The sequence below is a fragment of the Limanda limanda genome, chromosome 21 (assembly GCF_963576545.1).
Source record: "Limanda limanda chromosome 21, fLimLim1.1, whole genome shotgun sequence".
Classification (NCBI taxonomy): Eukaryota; Metazoa; Chordata; class Actinopteri; order Pleuronectiformes; family Pleuronectidae; genus Limanda; species Limanda limanda.
In genome coordinates this window covers 16,183,138-16,204,513 of record NC_083656.1, presented here as the reverse complement: position 1 = coordinate 16,204,513, position 21,376 = coordinate 16,183,138, and the positions used below count along the sequence as shown (strand labels likewise).

The following is a 21,376-nucleotide window of genomic DNA, read 5'->3' as shown; positions in this document are numbered from 1 at the left end:
CTCAATCCAGATCCAACTGAGCCCTGGTTTGGTTTGTTTGCAGTGTGAAAACACTTCTTTGGATCGTTCAGACTTATAATGACTGAAGTGATATTACAGTTACAATTAAATGAACATTTCACAGAGCCAAGCAACATCTGATTGCCAACTGACTGTAATCACAATTTCAGAAAAGCACGTTCATGACACTCGTGTTTTCTTCGTTGAAACAAGTAAAAGGACACAGAACAAATTGAGTAAAACTGTATGTTAGTAAGTAAAGAATGGGCAGATGACACAATGTGTTCATCTCAACAAAGGAGAACTCGTGGTTATAGTATAGTGACTCAGTGTTGGGGAACAATCTGCCACATGAACGAAGAAAAACCCCAATAAACTGTCAAGTGTTCTTATTGTTGCCACCACTAGGAGGCGCCAAAGTCAATATTGTTTAAGTTCTTATTGGGACTTCGTAGCAGACACTGTCTGTATTATAGGCACAGAATATTGTGTGTAAGTGTAATATAAAAAGAACAATATGTATCATTATGATAAATAAATGTATGTATCATTATGATGAATAAAAAAGCAACACAAAAGGAGTCTACAGATATAGATATTTCTTTATTTGAGTGTCTTTCAATCACTGTGTCCAGTTCTTGCAGCAGTTACATGTGTGTGTGAGGAATGACGCTTTCCTTTTCCTATCACGACCCCCTGTGGCTGGATCCAGCGATATTAAGGAACTAATTGACTTGAGGTTTCACCATTTGTCTCTTACATACAAACTGTACACAGATACTTTTACATACATCATCAACATGTGGAAAAAGATCCTATCAAACTGTGATACCCGGCTCAGACGGCATGCTGAATGCAAGTACTGATTCAGTACACGGACACACGGTACATACGCACGTGCACAACACACGTGCATACAAACAGGAACACATACGCATTGGGTTATTTTTCTTCTTCTTCTTTATAAGCGGTAATATTTTATACAAACACATACAACGAGCCCCCCCCCCCTCCCCTTTCTTGGGCACATACACACACACAAACACGCACGCACACACATATATACAAACACACCGAATTAGAGCGACATGCGGCCGACGGTTAATACTGCAAGATCGAGCTTCCGACCCTTTATACACACCTGTACTAGAAAAAAAAACACTTTCCTCGTTCAACTCGTTTTTTTTTTTTTACCGTTTACCTGAAACGGCATCAGGAAGACAGACATTGAACACATCATTATCGTGGAGATGTCGCACAAAATTTGAACCCAAAAGCCACCTTAAGCAAATAAAGCAGAAAGAAAGCCGCTGTAGCAGTGTGTTCATGCCTCTTTGCTTTTGCGTTAAAAAAAAACAAAACATATTTGACAGCACAATGCAACACGCACGATGTGAGAGTTTAGGGACAGAATGCAAAACCGTAAACGAAACTATGTATAAAAATATATTCTTCACTGTGTTATCCATTTCCCCTGTGACTGTTGGAAGCAGCAAGGCAGAACATGACAGATCCTTTGTTTCACAGAACATTTCCTAGACAACTACAAAGTCATGAGTGATGAACAGAATCTGTACAATTTTTTGTAACATAATTTGTCAAGCGACGCCCCTGCACCCCCCCTCTTTGCATTTGGAACAAAAATGCATAATCAAACTTCCTTCTTTGAAATATTTGGTCATTTGGAGGAGTGTGTGTAGGTGAGTGCTTTAGAAAAGTGTTTGTCTAACACACCCAAGAATTTAAATTAAATCACTTAGCTAAAGCAGAGCCCGACACTCCGTTTCTTGTTATATATGCAGCTGTGCGAGCATGAAGCCGGACCTTGGTGAAAACAGCATTTGTGATCATGTAAACCTTCCCCAGATAGAATAAGGTTGAAAAGAACCTTTTTGCCCTTTTGTCTTTTTTCTGCAAACGGGCCGACTGATCTTGTAGTGAATTCCTTGTCAGCGTTTCCTTCTTAGTCTCCTGAAATCCGGTGAAAAATGTTTGCAGGTACGCACAAATCCCTTCAGCGTATTTTGTTTGGTTCTGGCATCTTGGTCTTAAATGTCACAGAGGAACGTGACTCGTATGTTCTACGTGTGGTTCCGTGTCAGAATGATTCAGGTAGGCTTGTGTTTCTGCTTCCTTTGCCTCTCTTGTCACTGTGTTACCTGTTCCTATCCAACTCCCCTTGCGTCCTCCCTCAGTTCCTCCTGCCGGCTGCGCTGATGCCGGGGACTATTCATACTCCAGGAACTGTTTGTGGTAAAACAAGAGGTACCTACGGAAATAGAAGCAGCAAAGTATCAGATTGCAAAAACACTGAGGGCCCGTGGTAAACCTGCTGTTTAACTACACACGCGTGAAGGCAACCGGCTGTGACGCAAACGTTGCGATCCACGGACTTGTACTACGCGTTACCGCAGGATTCCAATAGAGGGCACAACTCTGAACTCGGACTGATGATTGTAGGGTGCTCCTCTCTATAATGTTTGACTCAGACCAGTCTTTCTTTATACATAAACAAAGATTGAGACACTTGAGATCGACATTCGGCTCATGTTGAGATCTACACAGAAAAAGCAACAATCACACTTTTGCAGGTGGTGTGTCATACCCCTAAATCAGACTCGTTTTGAAAACAGCAAGTTAACTTGCTGATGACCTGCCCACTGACACTGAAACAACCCTAAACTAACCCTAACCCTAACATACATCAGAAGTTTTTAATATGACAGATACCATCTTTGAGAAATTTGGTTAAAGAGTACATGGAAGAGGAAAGGTTTATGACCTCTACTACAGCCAGCCACAAGGGGGCGATCAAGTTGACATGGCTTCACTTTTTTGGAGCAGCCATGTTGTCCATCTTTACATAGAGACTATGTTTCAGACCGTGAGGCGGCATCGTCAATGCTCACCCTTCACTGTCTAGCACATCCTTGATGCTGGCCTTGGTGATGATCGCATCGTCACATTTGAACCACTGGTCCTTGTGCTGCCGGATGAAGGTGGTGTAATGGCCACTCTCTAGTGTCCCCTGGTGGTTAACCACAGCAAACAGACTATACCTAACACAGAAGAAGAAGAAAGAGAAAAGGGTTCATGAAACAGAAGATATACATTCTTTTACAAAACAGACTGTGAAGATTTACATCAGTGTCTCTGCAGTTCTTTCAAAGTAAGGAAGGAACAGCTGGAACACAAATAATAGCAGTAGAAGTCCAAGGATTTCAAATGCAGATGCGGAACAGGTTAGATGTTTGACTACAAATTCACAATCAGCATTTGATCCACTATAGAACAACTAGTTTGTATATATATTGTATATTCTCTCCAGCTAAATAAATTAAATTTTTGTCACAGAGCAGGTATTTGACATATTAAAGTTGGAGATCAGGTTCGGTAATTTCGGCTCCTGGACTTTTTACGCCGGCACTTGGCAATAATCATGGAAAACATCTGGCACAGGTCGGGGTCCGGACAAAAAAACCAGGACACCCGTTGGGTTCAGGTCGGACTTTGCACATTTTCTCCTGGCTCAGACAGAAAATGGTGGCTAAGTACACAGGTGGGCACTAAGGCAGGATGAAGCAGCCTGGGAAACCAAAGGAGTCCTGTTTTGTTGAGATTGTTTGTCTTACTTGTTGTCGTTGTTGAAGGGGTCCATGGCCTGCTGGTACTGCCCATTCATTCTGCTCTCTTTACTGAATCACACACAACACAAGCAACAGGTGAGAGTCACAGCGTTGGACATTTTAAAACTTGACAATTGGGCCTATGCCTGAACAACTGAAACGTTATTATTAGCCATTACTTCTTCAACACAGGTCTCTCTTCCATTGCTTTCAGATTTTTTTTCAAAGTTTATAAACAACATACTTGATTTTCTTATTTTTTGCAGTTTTAATTTGAGAGCTTCCAATCTCCATTTGGACTGTGCTCACCTGGAGGCCATGAAGGGCGTCATGTCCAGCTCCAGTGGGAAGGAGACGTACGTTGTGATCTTCCGCCGCAGTTTGGCTGAATGCTCAAACCTCTGGAAACCACACATGCAAGTGTTACAGCTCTGCTGATAAACAACCAATCAATCTCACACAAACAGGATTGCGCTGCTATTCTCATATGGTCTTTGCATTGGCTTCCATTCATTGGGTACAGCCTATAACCAAAACCTTATTTCTAACCTAAACCAGGACCGTAGAAATAAAATTTTGCCTCATTAGGACCTGAGGTCTACCGGTCCTGACAAGGTCGGTGTATATGCTGGATCCTAAGATCCTAATGAGGTAACAAAAATGAATATACACACACACACACTTACTTTGAGGTGAAAGCAGGCCACAATGGGCAGCTTCTTCATGGTCAGCTGCTTAGTGGATTCCTGGTAACTATGGCAACCACTGCACTTGATCTTAGCGCTGCTGCCCAGGTGCTCTGGTCTGGTGAACCTAGAGGAGAGGGGACAGGATTAAGTGCACGTGCATGTGTGCTGTGTGAGTGTTTTTTATCGATGCCGCTGCAACCAGCTGGTGTCCTGCTCCAGTGAATTGGGGATGAACAGGATTTAGTTTCAGGGAAGTGTATCTGTTTATGTTGCTCCCTGCTCTCGGAGGGTTAAGTGTGATGACTGAGGGAAGTGATTTCAGATTGGTGTTGTTCCTGAGTTTGTGTCTGTTTAGGAAATAAATGCTCTGATGGTTAATGCCATGATGGAGCTAGAAAAGTGAATTTGACACATAGTATGTGAGGTAAGACCAGAGCAGATGCAGCAGCTACGCCATGAAGGGGAGACAATCATAATACCTGCTCAGACGAACTACCAGATGGACAGGTGGGACATGGTAGTGTGGGTAAAATGAATTGATTGTGCTCGACTGTCGTTCTTATACCCGACCTGTCCAAACAGGGCAGGCATCCTTCTGATATTTTTGGTGTTTTTTGCAAAACAGAGAGCGAAAACACAAAATTACATGAAAATCCTGGTGCGTGTTACACCACTCGGACTGCAACAGTATGGTGTAGAAAACAGCAAACTTTGATGACTTTGTGGCAGGACTGGTAAAGCATAAAGGTTGTTGAGGAAGCAGCCGGCACGGACCACAGCTTTTTCTCACTCTTCAAAGTGAAACACCTGCCTATCACTGTCACAGACAGTCGTAGCCTGCCCCCTACTGTGAAACATGCCTACCTGCACAAAAATGTCTTTTGTAAATGAGATATTAAACTAAGATGACTTAAGTCATATTAAACCAAGGGATAAATCTGCTGGAACAAAAACTTCCCTTCCTAAAGCACATATTAAGTCTTTCTTAATCCATCAAAACAAACACAAAGAAAACGGGACATTGTAAAAAAAAGTTTTAACCTCATTCTCAATTTCTCAGAGCTCACATATCGAACAGTCTGTATTCCTCTAAAGTGGAATTAAACCTGATAATGTTCCTCAACGTAACTGTGCACATACAGATATTTGTCTTGAGTTTAAATGATATGTCAGATTAGTTTCTACATTATACCTATTATTTATAAATGTTTTCAGACGTGGCCATCAGTGACTGTCCAGAGAATTGGGTCAGGACTTTCTCTGGAGTTTGCCTTTCACACATGGTGAAGCATGTAGAGGCAGAATGTAAGATGCGGAGTGCTAATGCTTTTGTTACATCTTATCACACTAGTGGCCAAAAGTAAAGTAAATTCATGAACTCCCAAAAAGGGTTGAATGGCTCTATGTGAGACAGGTTTTATATTCACAGACCCTGAACACCAGAGGCACAGGCAGCCAAAGGACATTATGTATGTATAATCCCAGATTACCACACTGTTTACCCTGGTTCAGCACCGATCCCAGTGCTCTACCTGCTGACTGAGCTAGAAAACTCTAAAAACAATAAATACATATCCTTGAAACATAGATCTAAGAAAACTGCATTTAAGATTATAATATAGATGGAGTTCAGGGTGATTTTTTTTAATATGTGCTTCGATATTAACAGTCAAGTTTGCAGGCTTGCATTTCATTTTCCGCCTTGTACTTTATTTAATGCAGCCACAGAACAGACGTTGGTTTGAAAACTAGAATGTTTAAATGTATTTTTTATAGATTCTCATCCCACCTCAGCAACCTTCTCCCAGCTGAGGTTGGCATTTGCGTTCTTGAAACCCATGCTGTATGTGACTACGTGCTGAATATTCCATGACAATCTTTCTTTTCGCTTGGTCAGTTACCTGCGGAGACAATCTGTCAGCGTTGTGGCTCCGGTGGGGTGACTCTCTCCGTTGAGGGCCGATCCGTCTCCCCCGGGGCTGAGGGGCCAGAACGGCGTGGAGGATCCCGGCAGGTCCAGGCTGATGTCCCAGAACGGGTCGATGGTTGTTGAAACACCACTAAGAAGAGGAGGACAGAGAGACAGAGAAGATGATGAGTGTGTGAGAGAGAAGGAAAATGCTGTACAGTGCATCTCAAATATAGATTTAGGAGTTTCTGTGTACCATGTGTTACCCATTTGATAGGACACTCACACACACTGTGATTTGTAGTATTCCTTTATTATGTCAGGCATTTAAATTAGACGGAGACAAAAGAAGGGGGCAGAAAATTCATTCTGGCATCAATTTAGCTGCTGGCTTAGACCCTTGCATTGCTTATGTTGCCAGCTAAGCTTGTTCATCTGGGCTGTGAAGATTACTCTGCTGTTGAACACCATTCAGGGGTGCACTCTGCAGCTGAGCACCGCCAGTTGACGATTTTCCACAAAGGATACCAGCTAATAGCGTTTTTGACCTGAGAAAACCTTGGAAGAGACCAATCTTTTATGCAGGGTTGCAAAGGATTGGAGCAGGTTTGGAGCGGGGGTGGTGTTCAGCCTGTGCAGGTGTCCAGTCCGTCACAGCACTGACACATGAAGGCAGATACACGGCTTGGAGCTTAAAACGCAGCATCTTCTTGATGCCAACACTAAACTCACTGTCACACTGGAAAAGCTAATGTGAAATCTTCTAGTTATGTTTCCAGTTAAATGTTTGGTAGGAGTCGCTCTCTCTCTACATTGGAGGCGTTTCCGATTCTGGTATCAGTATCCAAACTTTCAAAAGGTCATACAATTTGTAAAAGACCAATTACATTTTTTTTTGCTGGAAAACCTTCACCTCTGATTTGAAGTCCAAGCATTAGGACAAATTAGAATTGGGACACAAAGCCGCCGTAAAAGCTAAGTTCTTATAAAGAGAATCAGAGTCATTTGCTTCCTATTAAGATAATTAATTTGTACAAAAATAAAAGCTTCCTCTTCCCTTACAGAATAAGCAGTGTTGATTATTGATGGATAGACCTTTATATTGTAAAATAAATCTGTATTGGCACCACATCTGGAGGTTCTGCATCTGGAGGGGCAGTCCAAGTACTACCAGCCTAACCACCGGCTCTTGGTAAAGCATAAGACGTATACATGCAACATTGCAGCTGCACATTTTTCAAGAGGATTTATATTTTCTTAGTAAACCTGGCTCCCTGAGGGTGTGCATGAAAAAATGCGTATCAAATCATTAAGCTCCACTGGTCTCTCTGGCCACCAGGTGGAACTAGAGATTAGCTTTAGAGACTGTAAGCCATTAAAGGGTCTTCTTGTTGCTGCAGTGTGGCAGTGCACTGCATGTGTGTGTGTGTTTGTGTGTGTGTTTATGATTGATGGTGCAATGTGTGAACGGTGGAGTAGAGGCAGGAGGGTCACCTCAAAGAGAGAGAGATTAAAGCGTCCTGACAGCGAGTAGCAATTGAAGTGTCATTTTTTAACTGCCGTTTGGTCGAGACAGGATCATTGTAGCAGCAGCACTTAACACAACACATCCTCTCTATTACTCTTCAAATTTGTTCATATTGTCTCCTGAGAGCACACACGCAGACACACAAACACTTACTGGCAGACTTGACAGGTGACGTCAGACTGCAGGCCCCCTGTGAAGATTTGGTCGATGATGCAGTTACAGTGGTTTGGGTTGTTGGCTTTCTTTCCGTTATCATCTGCACACACACACACACAAACACACAGTCACTAAAAGCAGTGTTGTGTGACTTCACAGTTTCCCTCTCTGCTTATAAACTACAGAGAGGCACAGAGATGTAAGAGAGTCAGTGTCGCTTCATCTCTCCCTCCCTCATCCTCTCTTCTCCACTCATCACTTACTCGAGCTCTCCTCCTCTGCATCCTCCCTGCTTTTCCTCCCCTCAATTCTTTCACATCTTCTCATCTAAAGCTCTTTGCACACAAAGTCCGTATTTTTTCTTGCAACATTTTCCCATTTTATTTTCCAGCTGCGTTTACACTATAAATGTTAAATCAAACTGTCTGTGGCTACATCCATACTGTTTTTCTATTTGAAAAGAGGATTTTAAACCAAAACTTAAAACTCTGTCCACACAAGCGTTTTGGCTCCGTATCAGTTTGAATCCCCGTCCATATTAAGACATCTGAAAACACAGATCATGTTTGTCTTCATTATAGTTTCTAATCATCTCAGTTTCTGCTTGTCCTAAAAAGCAACGCCAGATTTTTCAAACTATAACTGTGCCAGCAGGGTTTCCAAAGTTCTCTGCTTTAGCAACTCAAAAACCCTGGATGTCAGGTTTATCTGAAGCAGAGTTGATGCGTTTCAAACAAAAATGCAGTAGTGTGGATGTGGCCTGTGTGTGTCTGTCCATTTGACCTTTGCAGTGTCTGTGCAGGACGTCCAGCGCCGCAATGAGGAACTCGTGGGCATCTTGCTGCTCGTAACCAGCCAGGTGCCGGGCGTGAGTCCACACCAGGTGGAGGAGGCGGAACGGGATGTGAGGAGAGCGATGGCCTGAGTAGAACTACAGAGGACATGTGGGGGTCTACCACATCTCTTATCTCTTTTGATTTTATTTGAAAACATACAAACAAAATAAATGAAAACGGTACCTCCTGGAAGAGCTGCGACATCTCACACACCAAGCAGGAGTTGCTCTGCATCTCGCATTTGTGTCGGTCAGACAGGAAGAAGTCACGTAATAGGGGAGTGTGCGTCAGCGCCTGGACAATGCAGTTCATGAAGCACGTGTTGCCCAGGTTTATCAGACCGCGGAGGCCTGAGAATGGAGCGAAGGAGAAAAATTTGATGAATAGTGAAATAACAGTGGGCGACAAAGAATAGATGAATGGAAAGAATGGGGTGACGAGGCAGGGAGGAATAAAGAAACAGGGACAGAGAGAAATTGCTCCAAAACAGCCAGATAATTTTTCTTTGGCTGTTGCATTGGAGAAAGTAGGCTGCAGTGCTGCCAACGAGACACAGACACACACACACGTCCCTGGGGCAACGTTGAACTGCATGCAGGGAAACCCTTGTAAGATTACAGCAGACTAAACAACACGTTCACACAGGAGGTAGGTAGTGTCTTCACAGATGAGATGAGCACCCTGGCCTGGGATGTCCCCACACCCAAGACGGTGCGTGGGATGTTAATGGTGCTCGATCAGATCACTGTAGGCTACTACAAGGTGTTAAAGGTATGTCAGCGCTTCTCTCTCCCACACACTGCCTCCTTTCAAGATTCCCTGCTGCTACAAACATGTGCTACTGTTTTTCTCGAAACACAATAAAAAACACCTCTCACTGTCCATCCATTACCCCGGGCTGTACATAACTAATCTATAATTCAACATGACGATAATATTTTGGGCTTCTTGTTTTTGGAAATGAGGTGGACAAAATATTAGAACCACCTTTCAATGCAGTCCAGTAAATCCCCCACTATCACTTTGAATAAAAACTGAACATCATGTCCCTCCATTGTCTTCCACTTAGCTGGGTAAATAGGACATCCCAGACGTCCCTCTCCCTAGCCATGCTTTTCTGGCTCTTCCTGGGGGATGCCAGGGTGTTCCCAGGCCAGATGGCATATGCAATCCTTCCAGTGACTTCATTATCTACACCGTGGTGTCCCCCTAGTTGGGCACGCGCGGTAAACCTCTAACAGTAGGCGCATAAGAGTCACTTTGGCAACATACCCGAACCACCTCGACTTTCACCTTCCAACGTGAAGGGGCAGCAGTTCTACTCCAAGCTCCCCCCGGGTGTCTGAACTCCTCACCTTATCTCTAAGGCTGAGCCCAGCCACCCGACAAAGAACATTTCTGCCGCTTAAATTCATGACCTCGTTCCTACATGTGTAAGCTTTGAAAAAGTAGGAGTCATGGCAGAGCTGCTGAGTTGGATTGGTTCTGACTGTGAGGTGTACGTAATGAAGTGGCCAGTGAGTGTATAATAGCTCAGTAAGTCTCCAGCAGAGGGAGGGAGAGGAGGAGGTGAGCTCCAACCACAGTACTTGCACCAATAATGTTTTCAACGTGCATGGCACCTCTTTTTCATCCTCAGGTAACTGTATTCTATTTGTTTGTTTCAGTTTTTTGTCCTTGGCATTAACACACCAACTTGCTCACTGTAAGGACAGAATTTTGCTGTATTCTCCCATTCTCCAGAGTATTTACTAGGGGGATCTCATAGAATGTCCAGAGTTTCTTCTGAGACTACTTTGCGTTCTCACATATAACCCCTCCGGATTTCAGGGGATTATCTGGAGTTCAGTGCAAGTCTGAGAGCATCCCAAATTGACAAACAGCAACTCAAAACTAAATAAGCTTTGTGTGTATGTGCGAGTGAGGTAGGGAGAGAGAGGATGAGTCACAGAAGGCGAGAAAGAAAGTACCGATAGTACAGTTGGAGGTGATTCTCCTCCTCTTGGGGTTGTGGCGGAGCAGCTCCAGCTCCCTCTTGGTGGGCTCCCACGATGAGTACTTCTCCCCTATGCCTGAAAAGAAAGACACGTTTGCATCATGACATTTTTGAGCGTTGGAGAGGCAAGTTTATTTGTACACAACCATTTAACAGCCAAACAATTTAATGTGCTGACACTATACAAGGGTGAAATGTTATAACAGTCTCTAAAAAGTAGACTTAAAAACAAATACAGTGCTGTACAAACATATTTGATGACATTTGAAAGTTGTGTTGGACTCGAAATTCATGTTCTTTGTCTCTTGTGTGACCAGATCCTGTTGCGAGAGACTTACTTCACATAGCTACAGTTTCTTGGTCTCATGGATTTAATGTATAAAAGACTTCTGTTGCTTTTCTGTGGCTCAAAACACATTTAATTCTCTTTTATCCTTGTTTAATTGCAGGAAACATCTGTTCAGTTCAGTGTGTTGAGTGCTTAGCGACTGTGTGGGACCATAGTTAAGTGAGAATATCTTTATATCTAAATACTGTATGTGCATCTTTTAGCAAAGAACTTGAAATTCTATGCTTGGGTGTAATTTTTAACACTTTAAATATCTCTCGTCGTGATACACGAGCACGGCTCTGTGTGTTTGATACCGTCATACCTTGCATTTTCCAAGCTTTCCTTTGCTCCTCTTTGGCAATCTGTTCCATGTCTTTGTCATAAATGTAGTCTTGGCACATAAAACAGTAAATTCCTCCATACAGCAGGTCAATAGCTGGAAGGACAGAGAATGAGAGGGAAAACAAAAAGCTGTGTTATTTCAATGCAGGGACACAGTTTTATTTGATTGTCGTTGGGTAATAATGGGGCTGTGCGCAGCTACAAGCCGTGTGAACTGCTTCATCTCTTTTTATTTAGACCACGTTGCCATGGTTCTGCGGTGCCAGGTAGCAGGGGTTTATCTGCCGACTTATCCGCAATCTGTTAACACAGTGGACGACAGTGAGACACAGCGAGAGATGTAGAGAGCATCGGGGAAGTCAAAAGGTGAGGTGGAGGAGGGAGCTGCAATCTCTCACCCTCATAAACTCTCTTAAATCTTCACCAAAAACTGTCCCTTCCACTCCTTCCTTCATTTCACCTGCTCTGTGCCCTGCAGCTACCTGTTTGCTGTTGCCATGACAACCTGCCTGCAGGCCTCTCCTGGCATCCACTGCAGCTATGGGTGGGGAAAAGGAGGGATGATAGGATGGAGGCAAGTCAGGGGGAAAGGAATTAAAGTACAGTACGGGATCTGCAGTAACTGCAAGAAAAGTAACGATACAAGTGGAATTAGATGAAATCCTGCTACAATTCTGAATATCGAAAGGGTCATCAGGTAACCATGGGAACAAGAGGACGGTAAAAGAAGAGAAATTGTGGACAGAGATGGAGAGATAAATCCCAGTACGAGGCTGCAAACAGAATAATAGTAATGGGAGTGAAAATGAATTAAAATGCATGAAAAGGATTGAAGAGATGGAACGGCAAAAAAATGGAGGAGGAGGAGAAGAGGAGGGGCCGGGGTTTAATGGAGGCTAATTTCACAGGGTTTGTTGAAGCTGACTTAATTACCTCCTCACCAGTCTACTGAGATCTGTTCCTTATTTAACGTTATAGTTTCTCTCCCTCCTTATTAGACAGTTTCTAACTGCTTTTTTGCAACATATGAATCAGCAGCTAACCTAATTAAAGTCACAATTACAATCCGTGAAAAACACACACACACACACACACACACACACACACACCAGAGGGGGTCTTCCTGAGCTGAGTGATAATGCAGAGTAAAAGGAGCCTTCGTGAAAACAAATCAGCAGGTTCCCAACATCTGCCAAACCCAGCTTTTGTCATGGACAATCCTGAGTGTCTCTGCTGCAGCACAGTTCTCCTCCAGAGACTGCAGTCTGATGCACTTTAGTCAACAACCTGTTTCTATTATGTGGCGAAAAGTCTTTTGAACCAAAATTCAGTTGGGCATTTTCATTAGAGCCCTGGCAATAAATTGGGTTGGCTTTAAAAATTATGGAATCAGATGCTGTACATTCACTAGATCTCAATACAATCAAAGATTTTGGGCGCCATCATCAAAACACCATCGGTTAATGGTGGGGTTGGTAATTTGTGTCTGAAACACTTTTTCCCTTAATTCAGATCCTCTTCACGTCCTGAAAGTCATCAATAAATAAAGTTGTCTAAAAAAAGGGAAATTGTGTTGTCTGTGGCCCTCACAGGACTGTAATAAACACGACCAATTTCATTTGGAACAAATCAAATGATTGGCTGGCGTAGTGTTTTTGGCAAGGACCACAGAAAATGTTTTAGAAGCTCATCATAGACATTTTCCCTTTTATTTCACAACAAAGTCACAGAAAGAAACATGCCATTTCCAGCAGTTGCCTTTAATGAGTGACTTCAGGTAATATTCAGCTATTTCCTCTGCGATATTTCAGTGTTCTTTTGAGCAATGTTTTGATTATTACATCCTGTGTGTCCCTGTGGGAGTAGCAGGGATTGGGTAGAACAGCCAGCTCTTCTTGGTGTTCTGCAAACACCCACGTCTTTGTTTGAATCTGGATCCAGAAAGACTGTGTCTCTGATGAATATATTTAATACGTAGAGTAGAGTTCAAATATGACTTTGCCATTTCTCACTGTGAACACGCAGCAAACAAAGCAACCTCTCTGTGAGCTGTGGTAAAAAAAAGTGAGTGCGTCTCTGAAAAACAGATTTTCACTGAACTTACTTTTGTGTAATGTTTTATACACATTTTAGAGTAATAATCCTTTCAGAATAGGAGAGACCATTCGTTTTTCCACTTCATAAAACACATGGACTACACCTTATATTTGGAAGGATTTTGGAGGAGCCTGGTTATAATAATAAACTTTATTTATATAGCACTTTTTTTTAAACTGAGTTTACAAAACACCTTGTAAACAAGGGAGGTCAACCCAGTAAAGTAGATTATACTATGCATGAATGTCCTTAATTTGAATGTGCCATCACAACAGACCTCAGTATTCACTAGTAGGTTCAGCAATGCATATATTGCCTTGCCTGGGTTACACAAGGGCAACCCACAGGTGACGTTCAAATACCTTTCTGTCTGTGCTGCAATGTTGTTGCACAAGGTTGCGTAATTGCATTCTCTGCCACTCCAGATTGTTTCTAAATGATTCAATATATGTCTTTTCCCCCTATCTTTATTCAAAAGGGTGGTCTTTCTTGTAATGCTCTTAATCAAACACCCTACGCTTGTGCTTAGCTTTCCTGTATTCCAGCTTCAGCTCCTCTCCTTGCGCACACAAGGTGTCACACATCAGGTGGGTTAATGTCCAATATAAAACTAACTTTGAATTGATATGAAATGTGGACACACAAAGACAGACACACAGACACTCTGGTGTTTATGAACTGTCACTGTTTCATGCAGTCGCACCAGGCTACATCTTCATTAGCCACTCAACTTTATAATTAGCCCCTTTAGCAACCTGTTTTGAGAGAAGCAGCATTACTGACAGCAGAGTGTAGAGAGGTTTGTGTATTTGTGTGTCGGATGTTTGTACTGTCAGTGTGTCTGCTTAGGAGGCAAGCACCAACTCATTTAAGCAAATGGGGCTAATTGCAGGTGTGGATGGGCCAGTGTGACACCCTTGTGCACACAGAACCCCCAAAACACACCTGCTTCAATGTCATATAGAGACACTAGATATATGGGTAGTGAGAATGGGTGCAGTGGAAGAACAAAGGAACTGGATTTTGGGGCATTAAGAAAATAACAAGAAGAGATATTTAGTCAAAAAACAATTATACAGTGCGTATCTTAATGTGTTTGCTTGGGTGTGTGTGTGTAATACCTAGGTTATGCCTTTTGCTCTTGGCATGCTCGTGGATGTGTTTTTTGGCAAAGCAGGCGAAGAAGACGCAGTAGAGGCAGGAGTGGAGTCTGTTCAGGTGGGCGCCGCACATGTGGCAGACACATGACTTGGCCTGGATGGGGGGGGGGGGGGGGGGGGGGAGAAAGGAGACGGACAAAGAGAAAGAAGCCTTGGTTATTGCACTTACAGACACATCAGCAACATCAGTATCTCTGGTTACATCTGGCTGACTTCAGGAAATGCATCTGCTTAAAAACTAATATTCAAGATATATTAAAAACCAGGCAGAATTTAAAATTGAGGAACAACATGTATCATTAATGTTGGAGATGGGCGGCATGAAGGTGCAGTATTGCCGCTCAAAAAATCTTATTGCTGCCTCATGAGTAAATTCATGTTTGTAGACATTTCCCCCTCAACTTGTGGAATAACATTTCATGCTGAAGTTTTCAGGGTGCTCCGGTTCCAATAACCGACCACAAACAAGAACTGATGCAAGTTTACAGACTCATTATCATTTGTCTTTCATTCAATGGCTGTCCAACTACAGGAAGTACATGTACGTACATCACATCCGTGTGACAGCATCTGAGATTTCCGAAGGTTGTGCTGGTAACATTTCGTGTATTTTAATTTTTAATTGTTTCAATTACGGTACATCAGAAGCTACTGCTTCTCCATTATGTGATATGTAAGCATTTACTGGACCAAACCAGCCATTACACAATTTTTTACTTCCACTTATAAATTATTTATCAAGCAAAAAACATTCCACTGAGCTTTTTGTTCAGCCTCTGATGCTTTGCACAGAATCTCAATCTCAATAAGCAACTAGTAAGCAATCTAATGGGGACAATTGACTAAGTATGGGAAAGAGTGGTGTGTATTTGGATGTAAGTGAATGAACAGAGGTCTAGAAACCTAAGAATATTCAGGTTTATGTGGCAATTTGTCTCGCACTTGGCTCTTCCTATTTGTTTGCTGTAATGGCTGGAGATCCCATGGCAATCCTGATTTATGTAGGGTATGGATATTAATGAATCACATACATTCTGTTTGATAGTCGTGTTGGAAAGATGAGGGGGGTGGTAACTGTGGATGGAGAGTATAGAAGGCAACAGTTCAAAAGCATGCAGATTAGAAGCTGGCACGCCAATGAGCCAGCATGAATATGAGGAGGCGAGAAGAAATGAGCAATGCCTGGGAGAAAAGTGCAGGAGTAATGAGAAAAGACAGTGGGAAGAAGAAAGAAGATGGAGGAAGGTGCGAGGGCAAAGAAGAGACAAAGGCAAAAGGACACAAATCAAAGAGAAGATGATGTTTATAACGTTGATGCTAATGATGCCAATGCACAAGGTTGGTTTCAAAGTCAGATTTCAGATGCTGACCAAATATGTTCCACTTCATAGTCACCTACAAAAGGATACAAACATGTAGACTGAAATAGATAAAAGAAAGAATGAAAATAAGTTGCAACATGTGAGACGACTCGTCTGTCTGGAGTCAAAGGAGTGAGAACTGAGGGGTTGTTTCACTTGCATTGTCTTGAAGTTAACACCAATCTACCCCTTCTGACCGAAACACATGCAAACGGTACAAAATCCTTTACTGTAAGACACGCACTGGAATTAACAACATCAAAATCTCTTTGAAAGGCTGTGGATGCCAAAAATTCTATTCTGCCACACGGCCTTGTGACAGTGCAAGCAATGTCCCATGAAAATATGCAATTACAATGGTTTGAATGTGGAGAGCACAATTGCATGTGATGCATCACATTTATGAACAGTGGAATCAATTATTTTTATATTTGGGTAATATGCTGCTTATTTTCCTTGTTAAACTATTATTTGGGAGCAGCAAATTGACACAACTGTGAAGCTGTAACTACCTAAGATTAAAAAAAAAAAAAACCTTCAATATTTAAGAGTTACGTATTGATCAAGTAGTTACTGATTCAGTCTTCATCGGTTAATATTATAATATAATTACAGTTACGTTCTAATTTAAAAGACATTTAAAAAGTTGTAAGAATTTTGAACTTTAGCAATCAGGGACTAAAGCTTAGTTTATTTCAGTGACATGTTTGATACCACTCTCAAAAACTGTCATGTTTATTAAATAGGTGTCTAACTGTGCCTCCTAGCATCTCTACATTTACATAATACTATAATATATTGGTTTAATCCATTCACAAACCAAATAATAATAACACCCCTGGCCAGCTGTTTCCCTCAGTTTCCAGTCTTTGAGGTAAGATAATTAGCTAATCACCCCAACCTATAGCTTCATGTGAAACCAGCAGTTAGGAAAGTCACATCAGTTTTCTCCTCTTGGAAGAGAACAAGGAAGGAAATAAACATATTTTGAAAAACATTTCCTTAAACCAGATTAATGACAACCCCCTCCTAAAAGCTGACTAACAGCCACCTTAAAACCCCTTAGGCAGAAAACCTTAAATCACACTACTCAATACAGCATAAAGATGGATGAAAAAAAACGAAGAAACACAGATTCTTATTCCAGTCACACACACCTAACCCTGCATAAGTGCTTATACAGCACATGAATTATGAAAAGGCATCAATATATAACAATCTCCATGCAAACTCATTCTTAGACCTGCCAGACTAACAGTTCACATGTACTTTCCTAGTCCCTGAGGACGTTCATATAGGAAATCATGTCTCCCCGTCTATGAACACATATTAACAGCCATTACTGCCATGACAGCAACAGTCTGCATAAGGCCCCTAAAGTATTATCATGGTCAAATTTGCTAGGTATGCACAGTAAAAAGGTATATATGAGGGTATAACTGTTTTAAATGCTTGTGAAGGGGTAAAGCATTATCACAAAGCAGTTTTTTAGTTTTTTTTTTTACAAATCCCTCTTCCTCTTTGTTGTGTGCAGCGCTTTCATGCATTTCTTCAATTTCAAACAAAGCAGCATGGGCGTTCACAGATGCTTCACTGGCAGTGAAGTGTAACCGAGGTTGAGAATCTACTTTGGGGTGGTTGGTGGTGGCGTATTGCCACATCTCTTTTCAAGGATAGAATTGTGCATGAATGTTAGATAATTGGCCCCTCTGTGTAAATGTATCCATTTATTGCCCTCCGATTCAGAAACTAGTCAAAAATAATGAGGCTTTATAGAACAGGAGGTCAAGTCAATATATTTTGGTTTTGAGTACTATTATGTCATTTTTAATTTTCTCCTCAGACTTCTCAGTGGAGTGAGAACCGGTGGGTGGTCAGCCAATTGGATCTCATGTCTTCCGAGTGAGGCATGGCCAGTCCATTCACAGGCAATGTATTATAGGCTCCTACTATAGCTTAAACTCACCAGTAAATGCAAAGCAAATGCAGTGCAGCTGTAATCAGCTAAACAGACTAAAATGTTCCGACTGGATTTGGTGTGGCGCTAAACCCTGAAGCGTCGAGCCCGATTCTGCTGAAAAGAAAAATAGAAACACAACATAAACTAACTAAGGCTGAAACTAGCGAGTGTCTTGATTTAACTTGTGTAGGTGGGGGTAGAATAGCGGTTTCGTCACTGTCACCATTGGCTAATTGGATCATTAGACACAAGGCAACTCTGCTCAGTGTTGACTTAACATGATGCATGTTGGTGAGAAATATTTATGACTTTTGCCTGTGCTGCAGAGCATCACAATGTCACATGACATTAAAACCTAGTGGGAGTAAAGTGGCTCGTTTCACGAGGCAGGAGCAGCAGCCTCTTTCCTCTGGCTGCAGCGAATGGGAAGAACCTCTGTGACGACAGAACTCTGCCCTAATTGGCTAAAGGCTTCACTGACATGCATATCGTGTGGTATGGTTTTTATTCCGAAAACTTCAGAACCGTTATCTCCTCTGATCATTTCTCCCAACGGATATGCAAATGTTTGATCTACTTCCTCTTGTAGCTCATGTATTTCAGATGAGTACCAGCACCAATAGTTTTCATTTCTAGCAGGAAAGCTTAAAAGTTTACATCAAGAGTTTAAAAAAATAAAAAATTCCTATACACTATTGCATTTGAGACTGATTATATTTGCACTGTAACATATACTGTAGGATAGAACTAGAAGTTCTATTGTACTTGACTGTTTGACAATCATATTTTACATTTTCAATATGAATTATAATAGTGTGAAGGACTAAACTGATATAAAATATAGGCAATATTCCCCTATTCTAATCTCAATCATTTTTTCAATTCATTGTTTGGTAAAATGTCACAAAGAAAGAGAAAGTGCTCATTATAATTCCAGAGACCGGAATTATATATTAATATTACTTGTTTTTTCAAACCAACAGTACAAACCTGTATGTGACCTTCTATCATTTGGCAAGAAAACGTAAATCCTCACATTTGAGAGGCTGGTAACAGAAAACAGTGTCTTTTTTTTTCTGCCACCAGCTCTGGTTTTATAACCCATTTGACCTCTTTAGCTAGGATTCCATTTTGTTCTGCTGTGCTGAGCAGAGGGAGCACCAGCAGTGGTACAACGCTGACAGGAGTCAGTCTTCACTGGACTTTTTGAAATTAATTTCGTGATGGCCTGATAACTACCAGTGCACCTGTCACCCAGATGTGACAAGACACTTCAGCGAGCGACTCTGCCGCCAGTGCAGCCTGTGAATTCTCAAGGTGAATGGATGCTTAGTATTCGATGTCTGAGAGTTGTTTGTGACCATCTATGGGGCAGATGCTAGCAATAACAGTAAAAACTAAGAAGAGAGTAAATGATGGGAGAATTGAGTGATTTGTGTGAAAATTATGGAGGAAACCGGTTACAGTTTATGTGGAAACTATAATTTTCTTTTTTTCTCCTCTGAAGCCACATACACACAACCAGAGTGGGTGGTCTGTCGGAACCTGGAATATCTTTTCAAATTGATGGCATCCCGACACTAAACATGTATGATTAAATATCTATACGAATACAGAATTGAGGTTAAACTAAAAATATAGCACATGAAACTGATAGAAAACATCAGTTTCCCTCCTGCACATCGAACTCTGAAGGGATCTGTTATCCCACTGCTCAGATCAGGTCTCCTCTGGAGTAAGGGTTTTCCTGTGAGAGACATGCTGCTCTCGGAATTGAAAACTGAGCCAGGATCAATACAAAATGTGGCGCCACAGGGAGGTAGTACGCAGCAGGCACCAGAGAGCCCTCCAGCCAGTTTTGTCTGCTCTTCAGGGTTCAGGGAGGAGACCCTGCAAATATTTGCAACATTCAAACTCCAGTGTACAAACCCTTTGGAGGACCAGCTCCCACTGATCCCTTGCACATGACAGGGGGACGCAGGGTCATCCCAGAGCACACAGGGGTGCAGAGTGCATGCAGATGCAGCAAGCATGCAAATAGTGAAGATATCTACTGTGTTTTATGGATTCTATCAACTAAAAATGTGGTTTTAATACAAAGAACACATGTACAGACACAGTGCATCCTCATTAAAGAGAGGATGTCTAGTGGTTAGACACACATGACCAATTCTTGTCTAACCTTAACTGAACCACAATTTACATCCTACCCCCAACTTTCATCCGGACCTCTGAAATGGCGTTTTTGCCTTTATTAGAACTAGGCTTTGGTCCCCATGATGTCTACTGAGCCTGACAAGGGCTCAGTGTTATTGCTGGGGGGAAAAAGTCCTAAAGGGGCAACAGAAACTGGTCAGCTCTCCCTTATTGACAGTTTGCATTGACTTAACGCAGTGCAAACGCATCATCAACATTGCTCGGCAGCATCTATTTAGATTAGGATGTGGCGAAAAGCATTCACGACTGCCTGATCCTGATCTTGCTCCAGAAAACAAGAGAGGAAACGGCAGCGTGGAGGAGCGGTGGAGCCAGAGGAGGAAGTGGAGCCACTGCAGCGGCAAAACAAATGCACGTCACATCACGATGCGGTCCACAGCTGTGTGGGGCTAACTGGAGAACATGCTAACAACTCCACACATGTACGAGTGCATGGCGGGGGGCAAACATCAGTAGCGTCTGTCTGGTGTGTGTTGTTTTTGGAAGGGCGGGGAAGTGTCCTCTCCCTCCCTCTCCCCCCCACTCACACGCTCCCACTCCCACACACGAGTCAGTGTCCCCCCCCCTCTAATCACTCGTTTCCGCCTGTCACTTGTTACCTTGCGTCTCCTCGTCTCCGCCGAGCCGCTCCACACGAAGCACTGATAAATGACCCTCAGGTTCTGCTTCCAGTTGTCCACCTTGAAGCTGCCGACATGGGGGCAGCCCGCGGGACTCATGGTAGTCGTCACAGCATCCGGGGTCGCCGCCGCCGCTCCTCCGGGGGGAAACCGCTGCAGTTCGAACCCGGACCCTCGCCGCAGAGCCAGCGGTCCGACCGGGGCTGGCTCGGGCTGGCTCGCCTGCCAGGGCTCGTTATCCGCCGATAGCCGCGCTGTGGCTAACCGGACATGTCCCGGCCGGGGGGACGGAGACACTCGCAGCAGTGGACATGAAGACGGATTTGACAGTGTCCCTCCGCTGGAAACCAACTTTTATGTGTGCGTTTCAATCCACAGCAGCGTCGTACGCGTGTCTCTCCGCTGAATTACATATTAGCAGCCTGGCTAAAGTTGGTTAGCATTGGAATTTCAACAGTAGCGAGTGGCGTCAGGACCCACCTCATTCATAACCGCGGGCCAATCAGGGTAGAGAGCTGCGGGTGATTGGCGTGTGCCAACTTTAATTA

At 42.7% G+C, this 21,376-nt stretch overlaps 1 protein-coding gene across 1 annotated transcript; it reads right to left on the bottom strand.

Annotated features, from left to right (window-relative positions):
* Positions 1-1,018: 1,018 nt before the first annotated feature.
* On the bottom strand, positions 1,019-21,254 carry usp22 (ubiquitin specific peptidase 22). Its single transcript, XM_061094645.1, has 13 exons — positions 20,808-21,254; positions 14,632-14,764; positions 11,394-11,507; positions 10,715-10,816; positions 8,928-9,094; positions 8,692-8,839; positions 7,906-8,008; positions 6,217-6,375; positions 4,313-4,439; positions 3,936-4,027; positions 3,633-3,695; positions 2,910-3,059; positions 1,019-2,269 (listed from the first exon to the last, which is right to left on the bottom strand). Exons 1-13 carry the CDS (start codon positions 20,925-20,927, stop codon positions 2,227-2,229), a joined length of 1,521 nt encoding a protein of 506 aa, XP_060950628.1. The 5' UTR covers positions 20,928-21,254; the 3' UTR covers positions 1,019-2,226.
* Positions 21,255-21,376: the final 122 nt, after the last annotated feature.